Below are 24,526 nucleotides of genomic sequence, written 5' to 3' on the forward strand. Positions count from 1 at the left end.
ACAGTCCGGTTTGTGTTTTCCTTGCAATCCTGACGCTATGCTTGCTTTCTGTGGTCTCCTAAGTGAGGGACAGGCTCTCCAGATGTTTTGCAGCTCTGGGGCCTACACAACGCATGAACTGGTTTGGGGAAAGAGAGGGGAACAGGACACAAAGCCGCTCACCCCTCCCTTTTGGTAGCCTGGTTCTTGCACTAACACAAAGCAATGAGGGTGACTCGCAGGTTTTTAAGGCTAAAGCCCAGCGACTCATGCTGCAAGCCGCAGGACTGTGCTTTTGAACTCTCAGCACAGCATCACGGCTGCCTTTCGTTTTCCCCAGCCTGCTGACATATATGCTACAAAGGCAATCAGCAATCACCGAGATTCACCGCAACACAGCTCTTCGGGATGACTCCAGTTTGCTGTGGCATTCTGAAGCCAGTATTTAATCCCTTCAATATATGTGCTGATTTCTTTCTTTCCAATTCCTGACAAATATATGTTGCTTTGAGTCAAATACCTACAGGAGTCGTATGTGTATTACATCAACATCATTGTCTTCATCGACTCCATCTGTAAACTCACTTAAAAGGCAGACATTCATGAGATCTATTTTCCGTAAGTGAATATTCCACGCTGGCTGCCACTAATGACACTATCCCCTTTAACTTTTAGCTTCTGTCCATGCTGTACACTGCATTGTTTCTCCTCAGGCTAGAAAATCAGGACACCAGGTTAACAAACACTTGTACCACCCCCATTTACCTTTTGTTAACACTGGCATCATGCTCATTTTGCTCCAGTCCTCGACAATCTCCCTGCTGCCCCGAAATTCCCTAAAAGAGAATGTTAATAGCCCACAGGGCTCCTCAGCCAGATCTTTAAAAATTCTTGGATGCAAAATATCTGAACTTGCTAGTTTAAGAAGGTCTAACATTAATAGCAGCTGTTTAACATCCTCTTCAGTTACTGTTGGAGTGGAAAGTATTTCATCATCCTCATATGACACAAATACATCACCTGGCTTTTTTCCAAATAGAAAACAAGTATTTACTGCCTCTTCTGTATTTTCATTGATAATTTGATCACGATTGTTTACTAAAAGACCGGTATCATTTAATCCCTTTAGTTCCCAATATAACTGTGGAACTTCTTCAACTTTGCTGGCCAGATTCTTCCTTGTATTTTGCTTATCATTGTTTGATGGGCTTGTCCTCTAAGCCCATACTTGTTGCTATCAACAATTCCCTTATGTACTTATTCCATAACTGCCTTCATGTACACTCCAGGCTTCGCTTTGTTTTCATGCAAAGTATGAGAGCCAAAGGTAGCCTTGTATATTGATTAACACAGAGATGCACATCAGGCAGACCTCATCACCAAAATCTTAACGGCCCAAATGAGGTCCTCTCTAAGAGTGCCATGGGCCACAGAAGACTGCTACAGACAGGGTTTGACGCAGCACCCATGCCCAACAGACTGGATGCCTGCAGGATGTTTGCACCCAACAAGCCAACATTTTCGTCGTTCTTTCAATCCACCTCCAGCAAACACTAAGATGCGGCCCTGTGCAAAAGCCAAGCTGCATGCACAACGTGCACAGCTCCTGCAGGCTGCAGAGCAGGATCTGCAAGCACTGCGTGTCCCTGCAGCACAGCAGCACCCAGACCCACAGCCTGCTGCTGCTCCGGGGGCACAAGCATTGGGCTCCTTACACCCAGAGGGCTCTGGGCTGGGAATGTCGCTCAGGCACAGCTCCACGGGGCACCGTGTGCCGTGTGCGTGTGTTTGTTTGTGATTTTGTGAATAGGGCTGCTTAGCACGTTGAGTCCTCCCTGCGGGGATGATGTGTTACAGCGGATTGGCTCTCTATTCCCTGAAGGAAACATCTGCACATTCCAGACACATTTTGTAACGGGAGTGAAACCCATCCTTGAAGTGAAATTTTACAGCCTCCACAGCGCAAAATAACGATTGCTGGCAAGAAGCAGTGGAAAAGTAATGTTTAAAATATTATTACAGGGAAGCGGCTGCCAGAGCCTCAAATTAATCACTTGGATGAGTCTTTGGAGCCGAGCGGTGCGTTATGTAACGCCGGCCCACCTCCACCCGCTGCTGGCCCTGCTCCTGCACCACCGGACTCGGGCAGCAGCCGCGGGGCACCCGCACCCTGCCACCAACACCAGCTGCATCCCACAGGGCTCAGCTTCAAGGGATTGTGGCCTCGGTCTGGTTCCTTCCAGGGACCGCACTTCTATCATGAAGGAAAACCCCAGGACACACAATGGTCATTAGCCAGGTGAGGCAGCAGGGCGGCTATCTGTACAGTGTCCTCTCCCTCATCCCGTAGTACAGTGATCTGTAACTAGCAAGAACAAAATACGACAAAAATGCAACTGACATACTAAAAAAAAAAAAATATAAGAAAAGCCTCTAACTGAAAGCAGGAATATAAACAGCTGTGGATGCAGACATATCTACGGGGGAGGTAGAAACAAAATGTTTGGCAGTCTATACCAACAGCAAGAAGTGACAGGAGTACAATGAGGGAAATGAGACTCGTGCTACAGCAATCAGAGAAAAAAGCCTGCAGGTCCTTAGGCAGTAATACCCTCTAAGCAGTCACAAGGACAAGAAAGTGCTCAGGCTGCAGGTGGGCTGGCACAGACGTCAGAGCCTCACAGCAGGCACCAGGGTGATTTTGGGTGGCCCCAGGAAAGGCCCAGATGCTGCTGGGCTGCCGTGAGCCGTGCCCGTGCATTTAGACATCAGGGCGACTTCTGAAATGCTGGCCAAGGACTCAGACCTACAGCATCTCTTCTACTCCTGAGCACAGCTGTCATATCCAGCAACATCACCTGGGCTAGTTCCTAAAGCACATCTGCTTTCCTTTCCCAGCTCACTTCCATGCTCCCTGGATTCCCAAGTGTCTAAATATTCTGGGTTTGAAATTAGATAGACAGACAGATACAGCCATTCATAGACAGAGACAAACAGATACTTTGCCCCCATAGGAGCTTCCTGATTCAAAACTGTTTTATCAAGTACAGAAACAAATGAATCCAAGGCTGTTGTTTTAAATGCCTAAATATGTGCTTTGCTCTGCAGTTCTGCAGGAGTTGCTGTGTCTATCAGTTAAACACATTTGAAGAAACAGTCCAAATACACATTTGGCATTCTGGTCTGCCTGACAAAAACTTAGAATCAACCTTACATGTTTTCTCTCCTTAAAGGAAGAAATGCAAACCTGAGTAATTAAGCATCCTAAACTGAGCATCCTAAACCCTAAGCAGAGGCAGCACGCGTGGCGGCAGGTGGGCTGCACCTGGAGGCTTCCCCGTGCCACTGCATCTGCTGGAGTCTGAGATAATGGCATTTCCATGATTCCCAGGGATAAAGGGCTTCCAGCCTCCTGCTTTGCTGTAAACATCTCTCTAGCACAAGGACACGGTAATTCAAAGTCAAGCCCATGAATCCCTGTTGGAACACAAACATTCAAAGAACTCATTTAAACAGCAGCTTCGGTTGCTGTTTTGTGCCATAAATCACGGGGCACGATAAAGACCCAGAGAGAGTCTGCTCAGCAACTGTGAGGGCAGACAGACAGACAGACAGAAGGAGAAAAGGGAAATGGTTTGCAGAACGCCCAAGGACAAGCCTTTCCCTAATCCACATGTTCCAGTGCTGTTACTGATATCAGCTCCCCCTTTATTTTTTTTTCAAAGGTGCTTGTTTGGTTTGGAGGGCTCTGCTCTGAGTGCTTTTGGAATATGTTCACTACAGATCCTTAAACATCTTACTTCTGAAAACAAAAAAACAATTAGAACCCAATATAGATCTGCTGGGTCCGGGACAAAATGGATTTGCGTGTTTCTGGCATTAATAATCTGTGCGGTTGCGTTGCTTCCTTTTAGCATTAGAAAGTCTTCTGTGATGCAGCCTGACTATTTTGACTCCAAAACACACGGAGGCCCCAAAGTAGGCATAAAGGGAAGTCAGCAGCTTGCCTGGGCCCAGCAGGGCCCCAAGCTCTGAGGCAGAGATGCCCCCTCCATAAGATCCTGCAAACCGGCATGAGAAACAATCACCAATTTGTTCTCCACACAAGCTGGCAGGAAGCACAGCTCTTTGCCATCACAGGGAAGGGGCTGGCAGCTCCTCGTGCTGCTCCGGCACAGGGGACGTGGCCACTGCAGGCTGCAGCACTTTCTCCTCTTGCTACCTCTGTATTTTCTATTGGAACTGCAGAGCGTATGGGCAGAGGAGCCCTTGTTCTCTTCACCCTCAGTCATCTATTGCTCTTGGTTTAGGTACAGAGGCTTCACAGAGACAGCTTGACCACACGCTTCTCAGGAAGATGGAAAGCTTTTGCCTGAGGCTCCTCAAGCTCTCAGGTCAGACCCACCAGCCAGAAGCAATCTGGGGTTTGCTCTGGCCGCTGCCCATACTTCACGCTTCAGCAAGCAGCCAGGCTCCGTGTCCGCAGATATTGCTGCCAGCGCAGGGGAGGTCCTCCCCAGGTCAGATGGCGTGCCTGGCCCGGAGGGAGTGATGCACATTTCTGACTTTTTTCTAGATCCATGTGCACAGGAGTCTGCTCAGTGTCCTCCTCTGAACCCACCCTGGTTTCAGCACTCTGCAGCAGCATCAGCTGAACTCTGGGTTTTAGTCATACTTCCCTTATCAGAGGAGATGGACTTTTCCCTGCTGAATCCATCGAAACACCAGAATCACAGGCAATTTTAGAACAAATCTTGGCAAGAAGCGATGGGCCAAATTCATCTCTGACGTCGTCAGCCTTACCCCAGGGATCCACTCATTTTCATGCATTGTACACGAAGAGATGCTAGCAGCTTCTCAACATGCAAAGGGTGCAGATGTCACAAGCGCCACATGAACAGTGCTGCAGCTGACAATCTGAGCCTGACACCGCAAAAGGAAATGTTTGGATCTCATGGGTTAAACAGGAGTTGCACATCGAAGTCTCTGCCTGCTCCTTGGAAAATTTAAACTCTAGATAGGAGAGAGCCAAGACTTTAACATGATCTGCCTGTGAAGAATAGCTGTCCACACTTCTGCCAAGTATTAATGGCTGATAAATCCACTAAGCGGCAAATCTGGGGGTATGGGGTGGAGACCAAAGGACAGATCCCTGGAAAGAGCTCTGGAAGAATACTCCAGTCCACTCATCAGCTTATCCTGGAAAGACACAGCTGACCTTGAGGTAACCTGCTCCTGCACTGCTCCTCTCAGCTCAGCTCCCCTCCTTGACACCCACTGCCCTCCACCTGTCCAGAGCCATGAAAACAATTTACTTCTGACCTCTGGCTCAGTCAAAGCCCTCTTGGGCTTGCCTCTGCTGGCTTTAGCTAAGCTTCTGTGCTGCTTTACTGCAAGACCTCCAGCAACTGCAACTTCTTCCTACTGCTGCTGCCAAGAAGGGCTTATGCTGCAGCCCCAGAGTGGGCAAGCCGGGGCTGTGCTCCAAAGCCACCAACTGCTCAGCAGGCAGGAGATGAGCTCCTCTTAGAGAGAACTTCTGTGCTTCCCTGGAGAAAGGCACAGAAGGCCGTGATCCTTCACAGCATCCACAGCTCAGCGTCAGGCCCAGCCCCTGCCTCGGCATATACATTACATCCCAGTCAGCATGTGAACAACACATCATCTCTAGCGCATCTCTTTCAACTCAGCCCGAGCAGAGGTAAGAGGAAATAACAGCAGCCATTCAACAGACTTCTCCCTTCTGTTCCTGCAGACTGCTCTCTGATCAGCTTTGAAAAAGAGATGGCTGTCCTTAATATTAAGTGAGTAATACAGACTCGGTCTGATTTTGTTGTGAGAGAATCACAGAAGGATCGTTTCAATCATTTCAGACCACAGGTCACGCTAAAGGGAGGATCATTACAATCTGTTCCTTTCTCCCACATGACTGATGCCTATAGCCCTTTTTAAAAACCATTATTGTGTGGAATAAACTGTCTGGGGGGGAAAAAAACGGCCTTGCAACTCCACTAATCTTCCTAATGATTTAATACCTGCACGTACTACTGGGAGGTATTCCTTTCCTGATCACATTAAAAGCTCCCATGTTAAAAGTCTCAACACACTTCAGCATCCCGTTGTGGATTACTATTTTTTTTTAAACAAAGCCAATTACTCTGGAGACTGAGTAAGGGTTTTGCTCCCCTTGTCCCCTGTGATTTTTAAAGACTTCTAAATGCCTGCCTGGGGGATTCCAATAAGTCCTGGCACAGATCCTCCAAATAGTAGCAAAGCTAAACAGGGTATGGCTGTTATTGTAGAGATCACTCACTGCCAGCACAAATACACAGACTGGGCCACTCAACCTTTTACAGCAGGAAAGTCACGGACAGTTGATGATTCACAATCAGCATTTTTCTACTACTACAGCCACCCTTTTTCTTTAATTATTCTTCCTTTCTGGCAAGCATCCCTTCCCTGCAGTTTTTGCGATGTTTTTCCCCCCAATTTCCTAATCATACCAGCAAGAACAGGCAAGGGACATCCCAGCGCCCAGTTTCATTTCTGCATCTACTCAACACGCCGTGTGCCTGAGCCCTGGTGAGACATCCCTGGCAAAGATTGCTGTGGTCCAGCTAGCTTGGGTTAAGCATTCCAGGCGGACAAGACCAGAATAAGGCCTGCGAAACACCACTGTCCCCCTCCAGACCTCAGAAGAAGGCTGAAGTGGTTTCATGGCCCATGTTTGTGCTGGCTCTGTGCCCAAGGGTGAACCTCATCGATGGTAGCCTATTCCATGTACGTTCCTTTTCACTTGCAAAGCCAAGAGATGCTTCCTTCCCAGGTGAATACATTCATGCACATCAAACGGTAACGTCTGCTCAAGGACTCTGCGTTCTCCCCCAGGCACTCACTAGCACCAGAGCAGGGCTCAGGGCAGATGCCCAGCACAGAGCCCAGGTGTGGGATGCACTGCCTGCCCACCTCCCCTCCATCCACTTCACAGGGCTGCAGCAAAGGGGCTTTCCCCTGGAGCTGATTCTTGCTCTCAGAAATTCTTCCTTCATTACTCATCTGAAATCTTCCCCAATTCGGGTTTTTTCCAGAGTTCCCAGAAACAGGTCCTCTGTTGATTCACCTCAGCCACAGGCGTTCACTGCTTCTGAACACCCACTGCACATCACACACTTGTCAAAGCACACAGCATGAAGCGAACCAGCAGAGACCCAACAGGGCACATGTCACTGGAGCAGAGACAGACAAAATAAAATAAATAAAAAAGGCCATCCTTTCCACCTCATAGATTTTTCTTCTACTGTAAACAAACTGATTTTGTTGTTGCTATGTTTACTGTTCAGTACAATGGCAAAGCAAAGCAACTCCCCTCTCTGACACAGTGCTACTCAAAATGAAACACTGACAGACACAGACAGACAACTGCTGTGAACTACGGCACAACTTAACGATTACGTTCAAAATGACTCTGTCCCATTCTTCATAAGCTGAAGATTAAAAAAAAAAAAAGGAAACAAAAACATGAGGGTGATTGCATAAGAGGGTGTTAGTGGTAAACACAAACCGCCAGTAAATTTACTTTGCTCAAAACGGAAAGAAGAGCATGAATCCAAGCAATGCCAAGCCCCTGAAGCACTAAGGGCAGAGGCCCTGGACAAGCAGAGGTGAGCAGCTTGCAATCCCCACTCTGTGGTCAGCAAAGTGGGTGCCAGCGTGCCCAGTGCCCTGCCAGCACCGCCAGTGCTCTGCCCCGAGCAGGGACTGGAAGGTTACCAAGAGAGGCCTGGCACAGCAGGATGTGTAAATTCAGCCTGATCCCTTCTCAGGCTCCGTACAGGGGCTCCAGAGGGTTTCGGTAAACATCCTTGGTAATATTTGGACACCGCAGCAATGTCAAGAAGTATTGCATTCATAAATCAGACCTTACATCAGCTCTGCTGGCAGAAAGAACATCTGACCACTTCTCAAGTCGCACTGAGCCTCAGACGGCATCATCATTTCTGAGGATTTATGGTAGACACTGAGTTAAGCTGCATCTTTGGTCTTATGTTAAATCACCTTCTTGCCAAGGCTAAAAATTGCTCCATGGTGTAATCACAAACTGAGGCGAAAGAGTGAAATAACAAATTTCATTCCCATACAATAATAACACGTTACGTTTCCATAGCACCTCTCTGCCTCTCAGATCCAAAAGGACATTACCAACGTAACTCCCTGAAACCCACTGCACGCACGGGGATTATGTCATCCACCACTGAAACACGGCCACTGCTACTTCACGGTGCAATCCAACACTAAAGCAGAGCTGAAGTTGGAAAGAAGAATCACCAGCACCCTAGGAAAGCGATGCCACAGAGCAAGCCCTGAATCCTTCTCAATCTGCTGATGTGAACCTGATCCATGGCCTGCACACCTGCCCGGTGACAGTGCTGCTTTCTGCTGACGAGACCAAGCCCAACTCTGTCTGGGACAATGACAAATGCCAGAGCAGCAGCCACCAGGGCAGCAGGACTGTGCCATCCCCACTCTGGTCAGGGCCTCAACAGACAGGCAGGCACCTTGAGTGTGCCTGGGAGAACAGAACAACAGGGAATGCTGCTTTCCAGCAGGACAGGAAACCACAGCCCAGGCACCTGCAGACAGAAAAGGCCCTGGGTTTTGTACTAACAGACAAAACCTGTCCCTTGTTCAGCCAAGTCACACTGCCCAGTTGCACCCGTTCCAACAGCAACAACCCAGACTGATTGCACCCTTCTTTCTCTCCACACAACAGCAGCTTAGACTTGCTGGGAGCTGTGCTGTGCATTAGTTGGTGGGTTCAGGAAGACAAAGACCCTGAGGGTTTTCCAGCTTAATACAATGCCTGTCCCTTCTTGTCCCTTGGACGACTGTCAGAGAGCTACTGTTTCACTCAAAATAAAACAAAATTAGAAGCGTGTAGGGATTGTAAGTATTACAGGGACTGAAGAGGGATTTCAAACAGGCAGAAGGACTGAGAAACGTGTGACGCAGAACTTCCCAGCCCAGCGCACACGTCTGATCTCGAGGCAGACTGAGCTGCAGACTGCCTTTGCTCCATTACTCCTTTCCAACATTTTCCACACTCTCCTGCCAAGAAAACTCAGAGAGCTGCCTGCCATGTCTGGCAAGTTCTTCCTACTGCACAGTCCCCCCAGCTAGTGCAGGCAGGCACGCAGCACGACGTCCACAAAGCTCTGTCCTTGCTCTGCACCAGGGGGCTGCCACTCCTGCAATACCTCTCATAGGAGAGGGTTAGGGAGGCTGCGAAGCATGCTAGGCATTTTGGGTTCTTCAAGGGCAGGCCAGCTCCCCAGATTCCATGGGCTCTGGAAGCCTTTTGCTCTAAGCCACTTACATGTGCTTAGAACTTGGTTGAAAATACAAGAAGGGTTTATACTTGGGACTGGTGTTCCCATGTAACACACAAACACGGATCTCCCAGCCTCAGATGCCTGAACTTTTCCCAAGGAAAAGGGATTGGGGAACAGAATTTGCTGACCTTCACCAGAGTGACCTGACCCATTTCTTGGAGTCAGCCTAATATGCTGTTCGGTCTGATGTCCAGGAGAGTGGCACAGTCATTCCTCCCCCACTGCAGAAATCTCCTGTGGATTAAACTCTTTCCAATCCAGTTAACTTCAGGGTTTTTGTTTTCATTTTTTACAAAGAAACTCTCTCTCAATGGCAGTGTCAGAACAGAAAAAACTTTCAACTTAAAACACCCAAAGAGGACACCTCCCACAGCCAGCATGCTCTGGGTTTACGGGTCTTCTGTCAAAGCATTTAGCACGGATTTCATATATTTTTATTACATTCAGAATCATCAGTTAATACACCACTTTTAGGAAGCCACCTGGAGTCCCAGCTCCTACATTCAACACGATTTGAGCAAATGAAAATTTGTCTCTGAGGTGTCTTGTATTTTTTTTTCTTTAATTTCCTGCTGTGTGAAATATGAGGAGCAATAAAATCACATCCTTGGAAACAAATGACAATTGTTTAATGGAGTAAAAAACAAAGTCCCAATGCCTTCTAGCCTCCTTGTGCCACAGCTACTACAAGCACGGCTGCTCACACAGGTAGAACAGGCTCCAAGTCCGGACTTCCTTGCTTTTATGGGTTTAAATTGGATCCCACTAGGTGTTTAAGGCCATTGTTGATCTGCTAACACATTCCACAGCCTGACTAACACCAACTGGGTTATTCTTCATTCTGATTTGGCTTGTTTTGGCTCCATCTGCCTGTCACAGCAGACTGCAGAGCAGAACAGAGCAGCGCAATCCCAGGTGAGTGATAAACAGTGCTCTGGATGCGGGCGGAACAGGGATAAGAGCTCACCAGCTACTCTTACTAAAAAGGTGTAGGGACAAGCCCTGCCATTCCTGGATTCAGTGAGGCCAACTGCAACTGATGCAGCAGAGTGAAACAACAGCAGAAGGACAAAGATGAAGAACTAAAGGCCACTGCCAGGGAAGTTAAAGGAGGAAGGTGACTGCCCGTGAGGCTGGCTTCATCTCTCAGCAAACAGCTGCAGTATCTCTGCTATATTAGCCAGGCCCTTGTGCATTTGTACCAATGCTCCTACAAGCAATACTTAGCAACACTCAACACTTTGCCCAGTACTTTCAGGAGATCTGGGATTTTCTTACCCACTTCCACCTCCACCCTGAAAAGTCACCATCAGACTCTTGGTCAATGGCACACACTTAACTGGCCAGAGTCTGGCAGCAGGGACGGGCAGGCCCAGGAGGCAGACTGTGTTTTATCAAACACCCTGTGGAACCAAGATTTTCCTCTACCAGGAGGAGTCTTTCGCAACTGGATGTCTCTAAACTGTGGACTTGGGTGACTTCAGAATTCTCCCTCCACGACCTCTTCCCTTCCTTGCCAGACTGTGGCTTCATTATAACGCAGGCAAACTGAGTTGGGAACATCATTAATTGCATGGAAAGAAATGGGAGAGACTTTCCAAGAAACGCAACCACAGCAACAGTTCCAGGAGCCCTTCCCTGCACAACAGCAGCTCCCAGAGGATCCTGGAAACAGCTGGCATGCTCATGCTACCTGGAATCAGAGCAGGGAGCTCAAGCACTGCAGCCTCCATGGCCAGCAAGCCACCAGCCCAGCGAGCCACTCCATGGGCAACTTCTTGGACAAGGCAGGAGCGGGGAGAATTCAGAATAGGAAAGGACGCTGAAGCAAGAAATCCCATCCCACAAAGATTTTTTATGTGGCTTTTCAGATGTTCAGCAGTCAAAAACAGCTTCTTCAGATGCTAGGAACTGAAAGCTTTGGATACCTGAGAAAAGCAGGGCTCCCACAGCATCAGCATCCACAGAATCTACTGCTACGACCTGACACCGTGACTGTACAAAAACCTTACACTATGAGAAGTCTCAAAAAAAGCCATGCAAGAAACTACCAGCAAATTAAATCCACCCTTTTCTTGCAATTACCTACCTGTCTTGATGTGAAGACAGCCCCAAAACTACAACTTCTGGCTAAGAAGTAGGGAAAACAACCATAGCAAAAGTTCCCCATCTAATGGCATCTGTACTCTTAGGTCTTTCTTTAGTTCAGTGAATCATCCAGTGCACTTCAAAATGCTCCCTCTGCTCTCCTGCTAACTACAGTATCTAATCAGGTGCCATGCGGGGAGTCTGGGTATCCTACAGTGAGCAATTACTGTTTGTAATTTCAAGTTGGAAACAAGCAGATACACAAGTAATCAGTCCATGTCTAGTATGTGCACACCCCAGGGGCTGACACAGTCACTGGACTTGGCATTCAAAGGCTCACAAGCTCTACCGGCACAGAAGTCTAAATCTGCTCTCCTACCTATTTGCTTGTAGAGCAAGCTTACAGTATTCAGCCGAACATTCCTTCCTACTAAATACTTCATGGCACTTCAGTTTGGTACTATGCATGAAATACAGCCTAAACCACCAGGTCCCCTGACTGCAATCACAAATTTACAACCACTCAGCACTTCTGAAGAAGACAGAGGGTCTGTCACAGCTGGGCATGTCACATCACCAACTCCACAACCACTCTGCGCAGAAAGAGGCAAAAGCCAGAAGCTCAGGAACAGAATTTCTCGAGGTCTGAGTGGTGTCTGGGAGGTGATTCAGAGCTGGAAGGAAGGCAGGCAGACTCAGACTCCTGGATGGAAGGCTAGCTCCATCTGGCACAGAAATCAGCTCAGCCTTGGGTTACCTACAGATCAAATATTCACCTCTGAACACCAGAAATGTCATATAATCCATCTGACCACATGATCTTTGAGGTCCTTTTCAACCCAGGCCATTCTATGATTCTATGAATCCCCTAAAGATGACTCTGATTTTAGCTGCCTATTTAGCAGTCTCAAAGTCCTTACCAACCTCGCTTGAATCTTATCCAACTCCTGTATCTGCTCCCATGGTACGAGGCTCTAAATGACCGTTCCCCAACCCACTTCTACCCAAAAAAGGGGTTTAGAGGATGTGCCACGCTTAGTCATACGAGAAGGAGTGGGCTCCCTAAGCCTGTCTCCTGGAATCATGACATTAAATGATAATCTCTATTTTTTTCCTCCCATTTTCTTGGTTTATTTTTTTTTTTAACATCCTCCAAACGTCTCCTACACGGGACTTTAGGCTCAAGGCAACATTTGGCTTTTTTTGGGGTTATTTTTAATCTTGAGATTTATGAGAGGTGGCTGACTCATGTTTTGGCTGGTGGAGCCAGACTCTTGTGAGTAACTGCATCCTAGCTAGTTTATTAAGATAAGTTTCCCCACTTCTGTTTGAGGTGATGGTGATGCCATTGACTGCTGCAAAAAAAAAACCAACAAAAAAACAGCAATTTGCCTTGGGTCTCACATCGGTGAAAGGCCAGACATTTCTTTCTTCAATTTCCATCTCTGACATGTGCACCCAAAGAGGAAGGTGCAGATATATCAAATTTCCCCGCACTGCTCAGCTTTATCAGCTCATTTAAGCATCTCCTCCCACAAGTGAGCTCCACCTCAGCAGAGAGCAAGAAATCCTACACACACCAGGGCTACTGTGACTCGTTAAGTATGGTTTTGCTTCGCATACCCCCATTTCCTTTCCAGCAACGCACCAAAAAATTACTGAGGAAAGGGTTTGTAGCTAAGGAATTCTGTGAATGATTAACTCCATCCTGCCGATTAACCATTGCTCTCCATTCTCTCATGCCTTGCAGGACCCCACTTCCGGGTAGCAAAGCCATGCCAAAATCTGATATCCCATTGGTTTTGCTTGCAGAATGGTCAGGTGATGTGGACGGTTCTGGCTCTGAGCTAAAACACATTAAGTGCAGTAATGATTAATCCAGAACCCCAGCACAAACTCATGATGAAACATTGTTCCTCTTGTCGCACCAAATTTCCTTAAATGAATCCTGCTTCCTGGAGGTCACCATGGAGGAACAGCCTCCACTGCACACCAGGAACAGGGTCTGGAGCAAGGACAGCTCTTTACAAGCCAGCAAAATAATACAATGACTAGGTGTTGCTCCCCTCACAGCAAAATGAATCACATCTAAGCCATGCCGTGCTACATTTGGAACTAGAACAAGACAGTGAATACAGCTCTCCCACTCTGAAGATGCTTCAGAGTAGAGGCAGCTAGATGTAAACCTGGCTGAAGATAACGTATCTCTGCAGGCCTACCCTTCATTCTACCCAAAATACAGCAAACTCCCCTCCCTAATGGGATGAACCACAGCTTTGTAAATAAATTACTTTTGGACTCCAGTCCTGCAGTTCATACCACATCGCATTGCACAGACAGTAGGATACACTACTGCTTTTTGTTGACCAGCACAGTTTGGGAGTCTCTTTTAGACAGGAACCACTGCTTTGGTCAACCAAGTCCAGCAGCTGCTTCCCAGGTGAAGCATGTGCACCCCCAGCAAGTCATCTCGCACTGTGAGATCTTCATGTCAGATTGGCCCCACATGCACGTGCAAGCTCATGTGCCTATCACACTCAGCTGCACCTCAGAAGAGGGGGAGAGCTCGGGCCCAGCTCTGACAGACACTGCCTGTGTGAGCCCAGGCAGGTCCCTCACTCTGCACACAGACAGTTTTCAGTCACAGCCAGCCGTAAAGCAGGAAGACTTCCTTCTTCTTCTGCCTTGTCTATTTCTGTTGCAAGACTCTGAGGATAAAGTGCTATTCAGCGTCCTTGCATATCGTACGCAGCACTACGAGGTCTTGCCTGGGGCTACATGTACAAATAACAATTTCCAGAGCTTTGGGTCTTTTCTGCAAGGCCACGCATACCATGCACAGTACAAAGATACAAATGAATTTCTGCATTTTAAATTGAGCTTTACATACCAACGGATACCACCACTGCTGATACGTCAGGAATTTACTCCACCAGCTTCTTCCTCATCATCCACAGACTGGTAGTAGCTAAGAGGCAAGAAAGCCTCATTCTGCTGTTGTTGTAGCCCACAGTGCAAGAAAATGGTGCCCAGCTGAGGCAAAATGGCGCCCAGCTGCAGTAGGATGCTCTGGGAGCAGCACCAGAGGCTCAGCCCAGGCCTTTCTCTCCACAGAGGGCAGCGAGGCCCAAAGACGTGGCTGCAGCCTGCTGGGTGGGCACAGGATGTCCTGTACCAGCAGCATGGCCCTGGCCTTGCACAGCCATCTCTGCATCTGCATTCTGGAGCTGCACGGCTTGGCTCCTCAGGATGCTGCTGGTGAGGAAAACCCTCCCAGCCCCATGTCCTTTCCATGAGGAGCCTGCAGAGCACATCTGTGTTCTCCTCAGGAGCTGGCACCCTGGACTCAGCGCAGATTTGGGGCTGGGGCATCTCTGTTTAAGAAACTGATGGCACTGGCTTGAAGCTAAAATAAAAGTGGGCAGAAAACCAGATTTTTCTTTGTTCAGCCACATTCAAAAGAAAAACGATGGTTACAGCAGCACGATGAGATCCAGCTGGCTGCTATACCCGCCACAGGACGTGGAGGCAAAGCGTAAGGCTCCATTTTGGGGATGATGGCAAGGTGGGGTGGAAGCAAAAACAGGGCCAGGAGGGCAGGACTGCGGTTACAAATAAACCAGCAAAACAAGCAAACCTGGGCGTTTTGCTGCCCTGCCCTGTACCTTGCTCTGATTGCAGATTCAGCATCCCAAGTGTGGGTACAGGACAACATTCTGCTGCCTTCTCATGAGGATGGCAGAGCACCAAACAAGTACAAATTAGAAACACAGGGCATTTATCCAGCAGCCAAGCACTTAAGCCCTCTACAAGCACTTAATTCACATAAATAACCACTACAGGACTCCCACAAGGCAAGGAACCATCAACCTCACTGCTCAGACAGGGGAGGCAGGAGTGCAGCAGTCAATGACAACCCAGCCCACACAACCAGGGTCTGAGCTGAAAACAAAAGCAACACTTCCTGTGTCCCCCTGTGTTCCAGATGCAGGACAACACTGCCCCAGTAGCCCAGCTCTCTTCCCAAATTAAGTTATGCACTTCAATTCCCTGACTGTACAGGGGAGAAGGACAAAGGTGGAAACAAGGCCTGGCCTTATGCGTGCTGTGCACAGCTTTCACGGCTGATGCAGAATTTGGCAGTCCCAGGAACTGCATGGCAAGCAATGCACAACACTCCCACTTCCACTTCCCCCCCTCCATGGGAGTGGACATGGATTGAGGTCAGCAAGCACAGGGATAAAAGGCCTCCATGTTGCTGATGGAACCAACCATCGGCAAGAGGAGAGGAGCTAGGGTAGGCCTGCAAGCCATCAAGCGATCCAAGACACTCCGGTGACTTGTAAACATCCTTCCCAAGCAGCTACAGAGTTTAGCTGCTCCGGGGAAAGTTTTGTGTCCTGGGAGAGATAAATTTCCAAACGCAGTTTCCTCTCTCAGTTCTCTCCAAAGTTACGGGATCAAGCTACAGACTTGGAGGTGTCACTGTTAGTCCAAAGGAAGGCAGAACGCAGCAGTGGGCTTTGCTGGCTTGCCGTAGAGGTCTGATGGCCAGCTGTAATTAACACTTCAAATGATTCAAATTCTAAATTATGCCAGAGGGCAATCCTCTATTCTGACTGACTACATAATACGGGTCACTACACTCACTGCAAAGCTGAGGCAATGTGACTTAAATTGGTGGCTGTGTCAGATGCAATCTGTGCATGTACTCAGAAACTAAACTGTCCATGGACAGTGCCATTACTACCTTACAGTTTACTCTCCTGCAAGCACTGGAAAGGCAAAAAAATCTTCAAGTGATGACTTCCTGCTGGATGCAATGAGAGAGCAGGGGTAGCTGTGAGGGCCAAGGGCCTTGGAGTTCAGGCTCTGACTGTTACGCTACTGAAGTTGTTTTGTCTTATATGAAATTCAAAATCAAGAATGAATGATGGTGTTTGCAACCCCTGTAAAAATGGGGCGTATCTTCTGTCTAAGTTAGAATACAGTTTTTGTGTTTTATCAGTCTAGCAGAGCCTCAAGGACCACCCAAGCTTTGTTTCCCTGGTCTCGTCCCAGTCTGTTCCGCAACCTACAACAGTTTTACTGCACAATGTGGCAGCAGTTTATGTTTTCATTTTTGTTTTTTTCTCCTTTTCTTAAGGAAAGCCATTACCTTGGTGTTACATTGCGTACCCAATCTACCACTTGTGTTACCTACAGTGAATTCTCTTAATGCAACTCGAAGACTAACACAGTCTGACACTTGGCCTCCCCTAGCTTTTATCTTACTACCTCAGTTTTGTCTTCACTAAATTTTTAAGACTTATGATACAAACTTTGCACTGATCCATGCAATCAGGGATTGCAAACCTTGACAGAGTTCAGTCCATAAAGCCCATGACTACATGTTTTCCCTCTGCTGGAATAAAATAATGTTCCCACACTCTGATAGAAACCTTTGATCTGCACAGATTTAATTCATTACTTATGAATCTCTGGCCAACATCACTCTGCTCGTTTCAGTGGCTACTTTCAGTCTCTTCCTGGATCTAGAGGGACAGGGAACCCTCCTTAAAAAAACAAAAAAGCAAAAAAAAAACCCCACACCAACACGTGAAATAGCTGAGAAGGGAAGAAGGGATCCTGGCTATGGATTCACCAAATTGGCACTTATGTAACAGTTCTCTTCTAGAAAACCACCAAGGTAGCAATAACAAGCCATCCTCTAAGACTGCTTCACAGAGGTTTGATCAGGAGCCAAGATATTTTCCAATGGAAACTCTGCTCCCGGGGAATCACCCTGCATCATATTTCTATGACAGCTTCGTTTTGTTTTAGGAAACAGCAGATGATGTCTTTTTAATTGTGCTATGCTTAGGTGCAAGGGCAGTTTCATGACACAAATCACTGACCTGCTGAAACCACTTCTGAGATCGGAACGGCAGAAGATATGCTAATATCTCAGAGGTAAGTGCCCACATCCAAGCTTATGCTTTTGCAGGATTGCCTGGACCCTCTGCATGTCCTGGGCAAGACCTGTCTCTTGGTTGTGTCCGTATGGTGCCTAAGCTGTGAGAAGTGGTATAGCAGTAAAAAATAATGAAAGTGCCAGTTGATTTCTCTTTCCATACCCAAACTTCCCCTTCCAAAACCTCACTCTTTCCAGAAGGCCTTCCAAACCTTTTTGTATGGGGAGGGTGCAGTACAGCTGAGCCAGGGCCAGCTCCACGCTGCGAGTGGCACACAAATGCCGACTGCACAAGCTCAGACACAGGGCAGACCTTTCCATGAGGCCTTCACAATGCTCCTGCACAAGGAATTGTCTGTCAACAGCAAGGCAAGACTGACTTCAAACCGCTGTCCTCCTCCTCTTTGTGACAACGAAAGCCTACTTACAGAGGTGTCTAAGGAGCCAAAAGCATAGCTGTGTGGAATGGATGTGGCTGCAACACTTTTCTCGGAGACTCCACTCTGCATCTCATTGCGGTTTCCAAGTGTTCCTGCAGCTCTCTAAGGCCCAGGAGAGGAAATGTGGCACACAGGCTCTGTGCTGGGAGCACGCACCACAGGATGAGGCCCGTCATTATTACTGCTATCACCCCACGGACTGTCTGGCACTGGCCGAAGAGCCTGGCTCGGATGGTTCTGTCTGCTCGACAACAGCTCCACAGCCTCTGCATGTGAAAGCCATTAAGCAATAGCACAGAAGCAACTCATGAGGCAAAACTCATGCACATTCCTGTTCTGAAGGCACACCAGTGTCTGCTGCCAGCCAGGCGCAGGGTGCCGGCCCTGGGTGGCATGCAGGTGCTGCTGAAGAATCACGTGCTTCCCCTCGATGCTAACAGCAATCCTGACCAGTATGAAGCCACCAGGGAGCTGAAGAGCCCCAAGGGCCTCTGCCAGGGCCTGCATGCCAGAGCTGATGTCCTCCTGCTGGAAATGCGGCACGGGGGAGCACGAGCCGCGGGGATGGGAATTGAAACATCTGTTTAATCCAAGCCACGCTTGGAAAGGCTAAGCTGCATTCAACTCTTAAAAGGCACCCAGCCCAGCTGCGAGGCAAGCTGATGAACAGAGGAGTACAAAAATAGCCACTTGTGGAGTGCTCTTTCAAGCAACATGAGGTTGCCCTACAAAAATAAATACACAAAGAACAACAGTTGTTTTTTTCAGAGGGACTCGTGCGCTCCCATCGCTGCAGCATGACACCAGGATCCCCCTGGCTGCCCGTGCTGCGCTCACAGCACATTCCTGCTGCCCGACAGCTGGCCACCACAGACTCACGGGGTCACACGTGGCTCCCACATGAGGTCCCCGACAGGCCCGGACTCAGATGGGCTCTTACCAACCTGACCTCCACCAAAACCCGCACGCTTTGGGCTGCACTCATTCCACCCCCTTCCCGAGGCGTGGCTTTGAGAGAGAAACTAAAAATGTTGGCCAACACAACGCTTCGGCTCTCGCTTTCCCAGGCTTAGCTGTTCCCCAGTTCCTCCCTCAGGAGGACTCAATCCACACCCCAGATTCTCTTTTTAGAGAGCCACTCCCACCTCTGCCTAACTCGGCTGGAGCAGAACCTCTTTAACCCATTCCCAGCACTACCAGCACCCCCGGACCAGGCAGCAAAGCTGTTCACAGAATCCCATCCAACCCACACAGAAAAGGAAAGAGAGGCTCCTCTGCCTGCCTCAAACAGAGCTGCAAATTCCTCATTTGCTTCTGGGATCTGCCAAATCCACCTCCCTGCTAGCGGAGCGCCGAGCGGCAGCCAGGGCCGATGCTGCCAGCAGATGTTGCAATGGAAGCGGGGAGGCGATGGCGGGGGCTCTGCGAGCACCATCAGTGACGTCCGCCCCAGGAAGCGGGCACGGGCTCCAGCACGGGCCACAAACTCCACCCTGGAAATCTGAATTTCAAACCAGTGATTAGAGCTGGTGACTTCATCTCAGACATGCAAAGCTGCGTTACGCTGAGCCAAGGGTGGGCTTTGATACAAGGAGCTCTCTGTATAGGGGGGCAGAACGCAGAGCCCAGGGTGGAGGTAACGCAGGGCACAGCAGTAGTATGCACCCTGACTGTAAAACACAGAAAGCTGGAGACTCACTGCTGCAAGCTGAGCATCGCTCCTTCAAGCACCGCTACCAAGCCAGCGTATCACACCAGCTTCTCATTAAATTAAAAATGATGCTGCACTGACGACAGCACACCACATCTGAAGCCTCCTCTCTCATCTCAGCTCACTGAAGTTTTTACCAGGCCTGATGCCAGGGAGCCAAAGAGACGGGCTCGTTCCTAACCTGAGGGGAACTGTTCTCGCTGTCAGATGGCAGGAAGCAGCTGACTGAAGATATACTGCTTAGCTTTGTTTTGATTCTCTCTGCTTAAATGCAGTGGCAGCACATCATCAAAACTGAGGCAATCTTTTGGGAGAAAGGAGCTGGAAAGTGAGGACAGAATCTGTCTGCTGGTCGTGGCTCCTATAATTCACCACAAACACTATGGATGGTCAGCTCGCATGTTGCTGAGGCTCTTCCTGATGATAGTTATCCTTAAAGAAAATGGGAATGGTTATAATCATGAGTTGGTTTTTGTTTTTGCTTTTGTTTTTGTTTTTTTTCTTTCTGTGCTGTTTGTAAAGCAAAAACTAACATTATGTTTCAATTTGGTATTTTTAGTTTTGGCAAAGATGCCAACATAGATTCACCATCTAAGAAAACAACAGCTTTAAGGGCGGTGAGGAATGGCACAGGGTGCCCAGAGGTGGCAGACACCCACGGTCAGGCTGCACGGGGCTCTGAGCACTGATGGAGCTGTGGGTGTCCCTGCTCAGTGCAGGGAGTGCAACCAGACGGCCTGGAGAGCTCCATCCAACTCAAACCACTCAGTGATGCTCAAATCCCACGCAGTTCCCAGCCCACTCCTGGCCATGGCACGCACGCTTTGCTCTCAGCCCTCACTCACTGCATCCCAGAGAAACATCTGGGGACACACAGGGCAGATAAAAGCAAGGCACAGAATGAGGCCAAACTGCAGTGATCAATCAAATGACAACAAAGCTTGAAGAAATGAAAAAAGGATGACGCAGAGACATAGTGTGGAAACCACAGTGGAAACTGCAGCATGACAGGAGATAAAACAAGGAATTCCGCTAACTAGCAAAAAGAGAAGGGGCATTAGCAAACCAGATGAGAGTTTCGCCCTGCCTTCTGATGCAGTGATTTGCTCTTTAAACCCACAGTATGCGAGAACAGAACTAGAATAGCTGGGAGAAACCTGAGAGAGACCTAGTAAAAAATATACCAGAATTCAGAGGAACCCCAAAATACGAGGTGAGCACTGACACAACCTCCCTTTCTCCTAGTATCACACACGTTATCACACTCCTGTAACCTCTTCAGAGTCAATATGGGAAGGAATTATTCACTGTTCCAACATCTCCTGGATCCCCCAACCAACCCAGACCTCGTGCTCCTGCAATGCCATTACAGAGGCTCTCCACTAACACCACGCACCATTATGCTTGGACAGAATAATACAGAATTGCCTCCTTGTTCAGAGCTTTAACTGCACTCACAATCACTTATGTGATTGGTCCCTTCCCCAGGCTCAGTGGACCTTGTTTGCAAAATATTTATCTAGCACCTCATTTGGGCCTTTTTCCCCATCCAAAATTCCTTACAAAAGAGAAGCACAGCCTTGTATTCACTGGGGATACGGCTTCTTATGAGAATGGCACTCCAGCTTAAGGTTGTTTTTTTAGGAACAGAAGTTAATCTATTTTCCCTTTGAGGGCTGGACACTACAGCGCAGACACTCCGCTGCTTGTGCTTACACCAGAGCTGGATTTCAGGTTTAATTGGATTTTTTTTTTCTCCAATAGCTTTTGAAGACAACTTGAGCCTTGAAAAAGCTTTCACTGCCCCTCATGTAACACCACCAGCACCTCCCGATCATTGCCAGCTCCTGTGATTTAAAGTAGTACAGCCTGTAGGTTCCCGAATCGTGAAATCTGTTTATCCTTAGGTTTGGGCAGTGCAAGCCCGGGGCTCAGCATCAAGTCTACAAAAAAACCCCGCTGAGTTTTGGATCAAAGTCACAGTCCCAGATCTGCAAAGCTTCAGCAGCCCCTCTGATACTGCTCTGCATTAATGAAGGAAAAATAAGGGAGATTCTTATCTCCACTCCGAAACTACCACGATGCTAACCATGTGTCAGAAACAGCCAATATTTGCAAGGGAAAGTCAGAAAATCATCACGAGATTTATTCCCAGCTGAGGAACAAAAGAAGCAACAGCATCCCACAAAATGGCAGAGTCGCAACGTGAACCAAAACCCGACGCCCTGAAAGCGGAGCACTTGAGAAGAGATGAGAGCAGAGCATTCCTCAGCTGGTGCAAAGCTCGAGAACCCGTCTGCAGCAGCAGGAGGGGGCCGGTGCCCTCCAGGGCTGCCTGGAGACCGCTGCCCGCTCGACACGCGGCTGCGAGCAGCGCTGCGCATTGCCTGAGCCATCCCCTGCACGTGGAGGTGCTCCTGTGCTCACAGGAAGGGTTCTGCCCAAGTCGGCATTCTCTTATTGAAAGCTGTCCCGTCTGTGATGCCGGATACAGGAGGCACTCGTTTCCTAGGCCCTGTCCTTTGGAGCCGTGGGATCACTGTGGTTAGCACAATGGCAGGCACATGCCTGCTGCACAAGCGGGAGCATCAGGGATTCTGAACTCTGCTTCTCAAAGGTTGCCTTCATTTCAGACCAATAAATAAGTCATATGTTGCTGAGATATAAATTTTTTTCCTTTAATGAGAGAGCTGGCAGTGAACTGTGAAAAGCACAATTTATATGTTGGTGTTCAATAAAGGGAACATGAAATACATGATGAAGCCGATCACAGGACTGCACCACGCGCTGGAATCCCTCTCACCCAGCCCAAACTCAGCTGTACATCCTTCCTGCTTATGATGACAATGCAAGCACAGCCACCCTCACTCATGCCAGAGATAGAACAGGGCAGTAAACTTCTCCCTGAAGAAAATCCAGGTGCCACAGCGGTATGACCTCACCACCCCCAGAATATTGCCAGCACGCATTCATTAATTGAGCTGCATGCACCAGATCAGCTGTGCAGCCCTACAGGCTGGCAGCCATTCCTCAGCAGAGCAAAGCCGCTCAGCATCCTGCAACTCCTGACTTCCTTCAGCAGATTCCCTCTTCCCACACTCTGTTTTGGGGACTGGCAAGAGCTTTATGTCTAACTTCAATTTGTCAGTGCATAACAGGACCTAACCCAAAACACTGTGGGAGCTTTTGTAACTCAGCTCCTCCAAACAACAATAAGAGGAGCAGTCTCAAACTTAATAATCCTGAAAACACACTGTAATAACCCCAAACCCTTAATAAGCCAAATAAGCAACTTCGTCACAGCCTTCAGAAAGGAGCAGCAAAGCACTGACACATCCCACTCCTACTGCAGGGAGACCTCACCCCCCAGAGCTGCAGCTGCACAGCGACAGCAGATAACGCAGCACCAGGGAGCCCCAAACGACACCTGACCTGCCACAGCTGGGGACTTGCTGCAAAAGAAAAATCAAAAATCACCCATGGTTTTGTCTGGAATAGCCAAAGCATGTCATGTAAGGAAGCACTTGGAAGTGCCTCATCTGCTGGATTTACAGACAAGCGTGTTTTCCTGAAGTTGGTTAGATCTTGCTGTCTGTAATCTAATGCTTACCGCGCTGTATGCAAGTTTTGCAGTATTTTCTATTCTATACTGACAGTACAAAGTGGACGCTCCGAAAAGCAGGTCCTCATCCTACTGCAACCCAGCAGAACTCAGCTCCTGTGAGATCCTTCCACCATGCCAGACTGTGTCATCCCTCCTACACCAATCACTCACAGCTTTCGTCTCCTCAAGAAAAGTTACTCCCTCTAGAAAACAAATTTAGGTTCAAAACAATCCTCCCTCCCCGCTCTCCCCGACTCTGTTTTTCACATCATGCAGTAACTTTATGGCTCTGCATGCAGACTGTGCTGATACCTCTCTGATGCTCTGAAACAATAAAGTCGGTACTGGGACACAAGCATCGCCCATCTCATCTGACCGCTTTCATCAACAAATTTCAACATGAACTTGCTAATTGAGTCTCTTTAATCTGCTGTTAACAGAGCAGCATTGAAGCCACATCCAGCTGCTCGCGTTGTGACAGTCATTTCCCTCCGTACCCAACCCCAAAGCAGAACAACACCTGTGGGGCAGCAGCATCCCGCCTCTCTTGGATGCACTCACAGCGCGAAAGGCACAATTAAACACTAACCTATCAGTGTCCCTATCCATTTCCAGATAGCACACCTTTCCCTACACGGGGAGTGGTGCCCGTGGGCTGCTGCGCGCCTTGTGCCCACGGGTGGCTGCGATGGGACCCACGCAGCGTTACAGCATCACCCAGTTTGGGATGCACCCTGGAACCGTTCTCCAGGTGCAGAGCCCAGTGCGTCCCCGCGGCCGCTGCTGGCAGGGACCCGCGTGCCCCACACCCCGGAGCTGTTTTCCCTCTTGCATGGCTCGGGCCACTTCTGCACGGCTCTAACGCTGCCACCTCCGCACGCCAAACTTTCTCAGCCGTCTCCATGTTTGTCCCCGCTGTCATGCAACGGATCTCCAACGAAACCGCTTGCAGACTCACGGAAACGCCGACAGAAAAGGCTACAACTTCTGGAAAGCGGCGCTCCGGGCAGCGGAGCCGCCAGCCCCGCTCCCAGCCCCGCTCCCGGCCCCGCGGTACTCACAGAGCCGTGGCGGCGGTCGGGCCGTCCGGAGGCCGCTCCAGGCCCCTCGCGGAGCAGTTGGCGATGCAGGCGGCTCCGGGCCGGCCCCCGGCGCAGGTACAGTCGGCGGCGCAGGGCTGGCAGGAGGGGGCCGGGGGGGTCCTGGCGGCCGCCAGCCCCCCGCACAGCAGGGAGCAGAGCAGGCACCAGCCCGAGAGGGGCAGCCGCGCCGCGGGGACGCCATGTTTGCGCTGTGTTCCAGTGTCTCCATTTCCAAAAGGCATCTCTTCCTACGGGCATGGCATGGCCCCGGCCCGCCGCT

General features: G+C 49.1%; 1 protein-coding gene and 1 long non-coding RNA gene across 4 annotated transcripts in view; one reads left to right on the top strand and one right to left on the bottom strand.

Moving 5' to 3' along the window:
• Positions 1-24,520, bottom strand: part of PKD1 (polycystin 1, transient receptor potential channel interacting) — an 85,108-nt gene extending 60,588 nt beyond the window's left edge. For all 3 annotated transcript variants that reach the window (XM_021411057.1, XM_021411056.1, XM_021411055.1), the window contains exon 1: positions 24,226-24,520. In XM_021411057.1, coding sequence (XP_021266732.1) covers positions 24,226-24,488 — 263 coding nt within the window. In that variant the 5' untranslated portion in view covers positions 24,489-24,520. The remainder of the gene's footprint in view (positions 1-24,225) is intronic.
• The window catches only part of LOC110405625, a 20,532-nt gene continuing 3,548 nt past the window's right edge, over positions 7,543-24,526 (top strand). The window contains exon 1 of the long non-coding RNA XR_002443013.1: positions 7,543-24,321. This is a non-coding gene — a long non-coding RNA (uncharacterized LOC110405625). The remainder of the gene's footprint in view (positions 24,322-24,526) is intronic.

This window comes from Numida meleagris, chromosome 13 (assembly GCF_002078875.1).
Source record: "Numida meleagris isolate 19003 breed g44 Domestic line chromosome 13, NumMel1.0, whole genome shotgun sequence".
NCBI classification, from domain to species: domain Eukaryota; kingdom Metazoa; phylum Chordata; class Aves; order Galliformes; family Numididae; genus Numida; species Numida meleagris.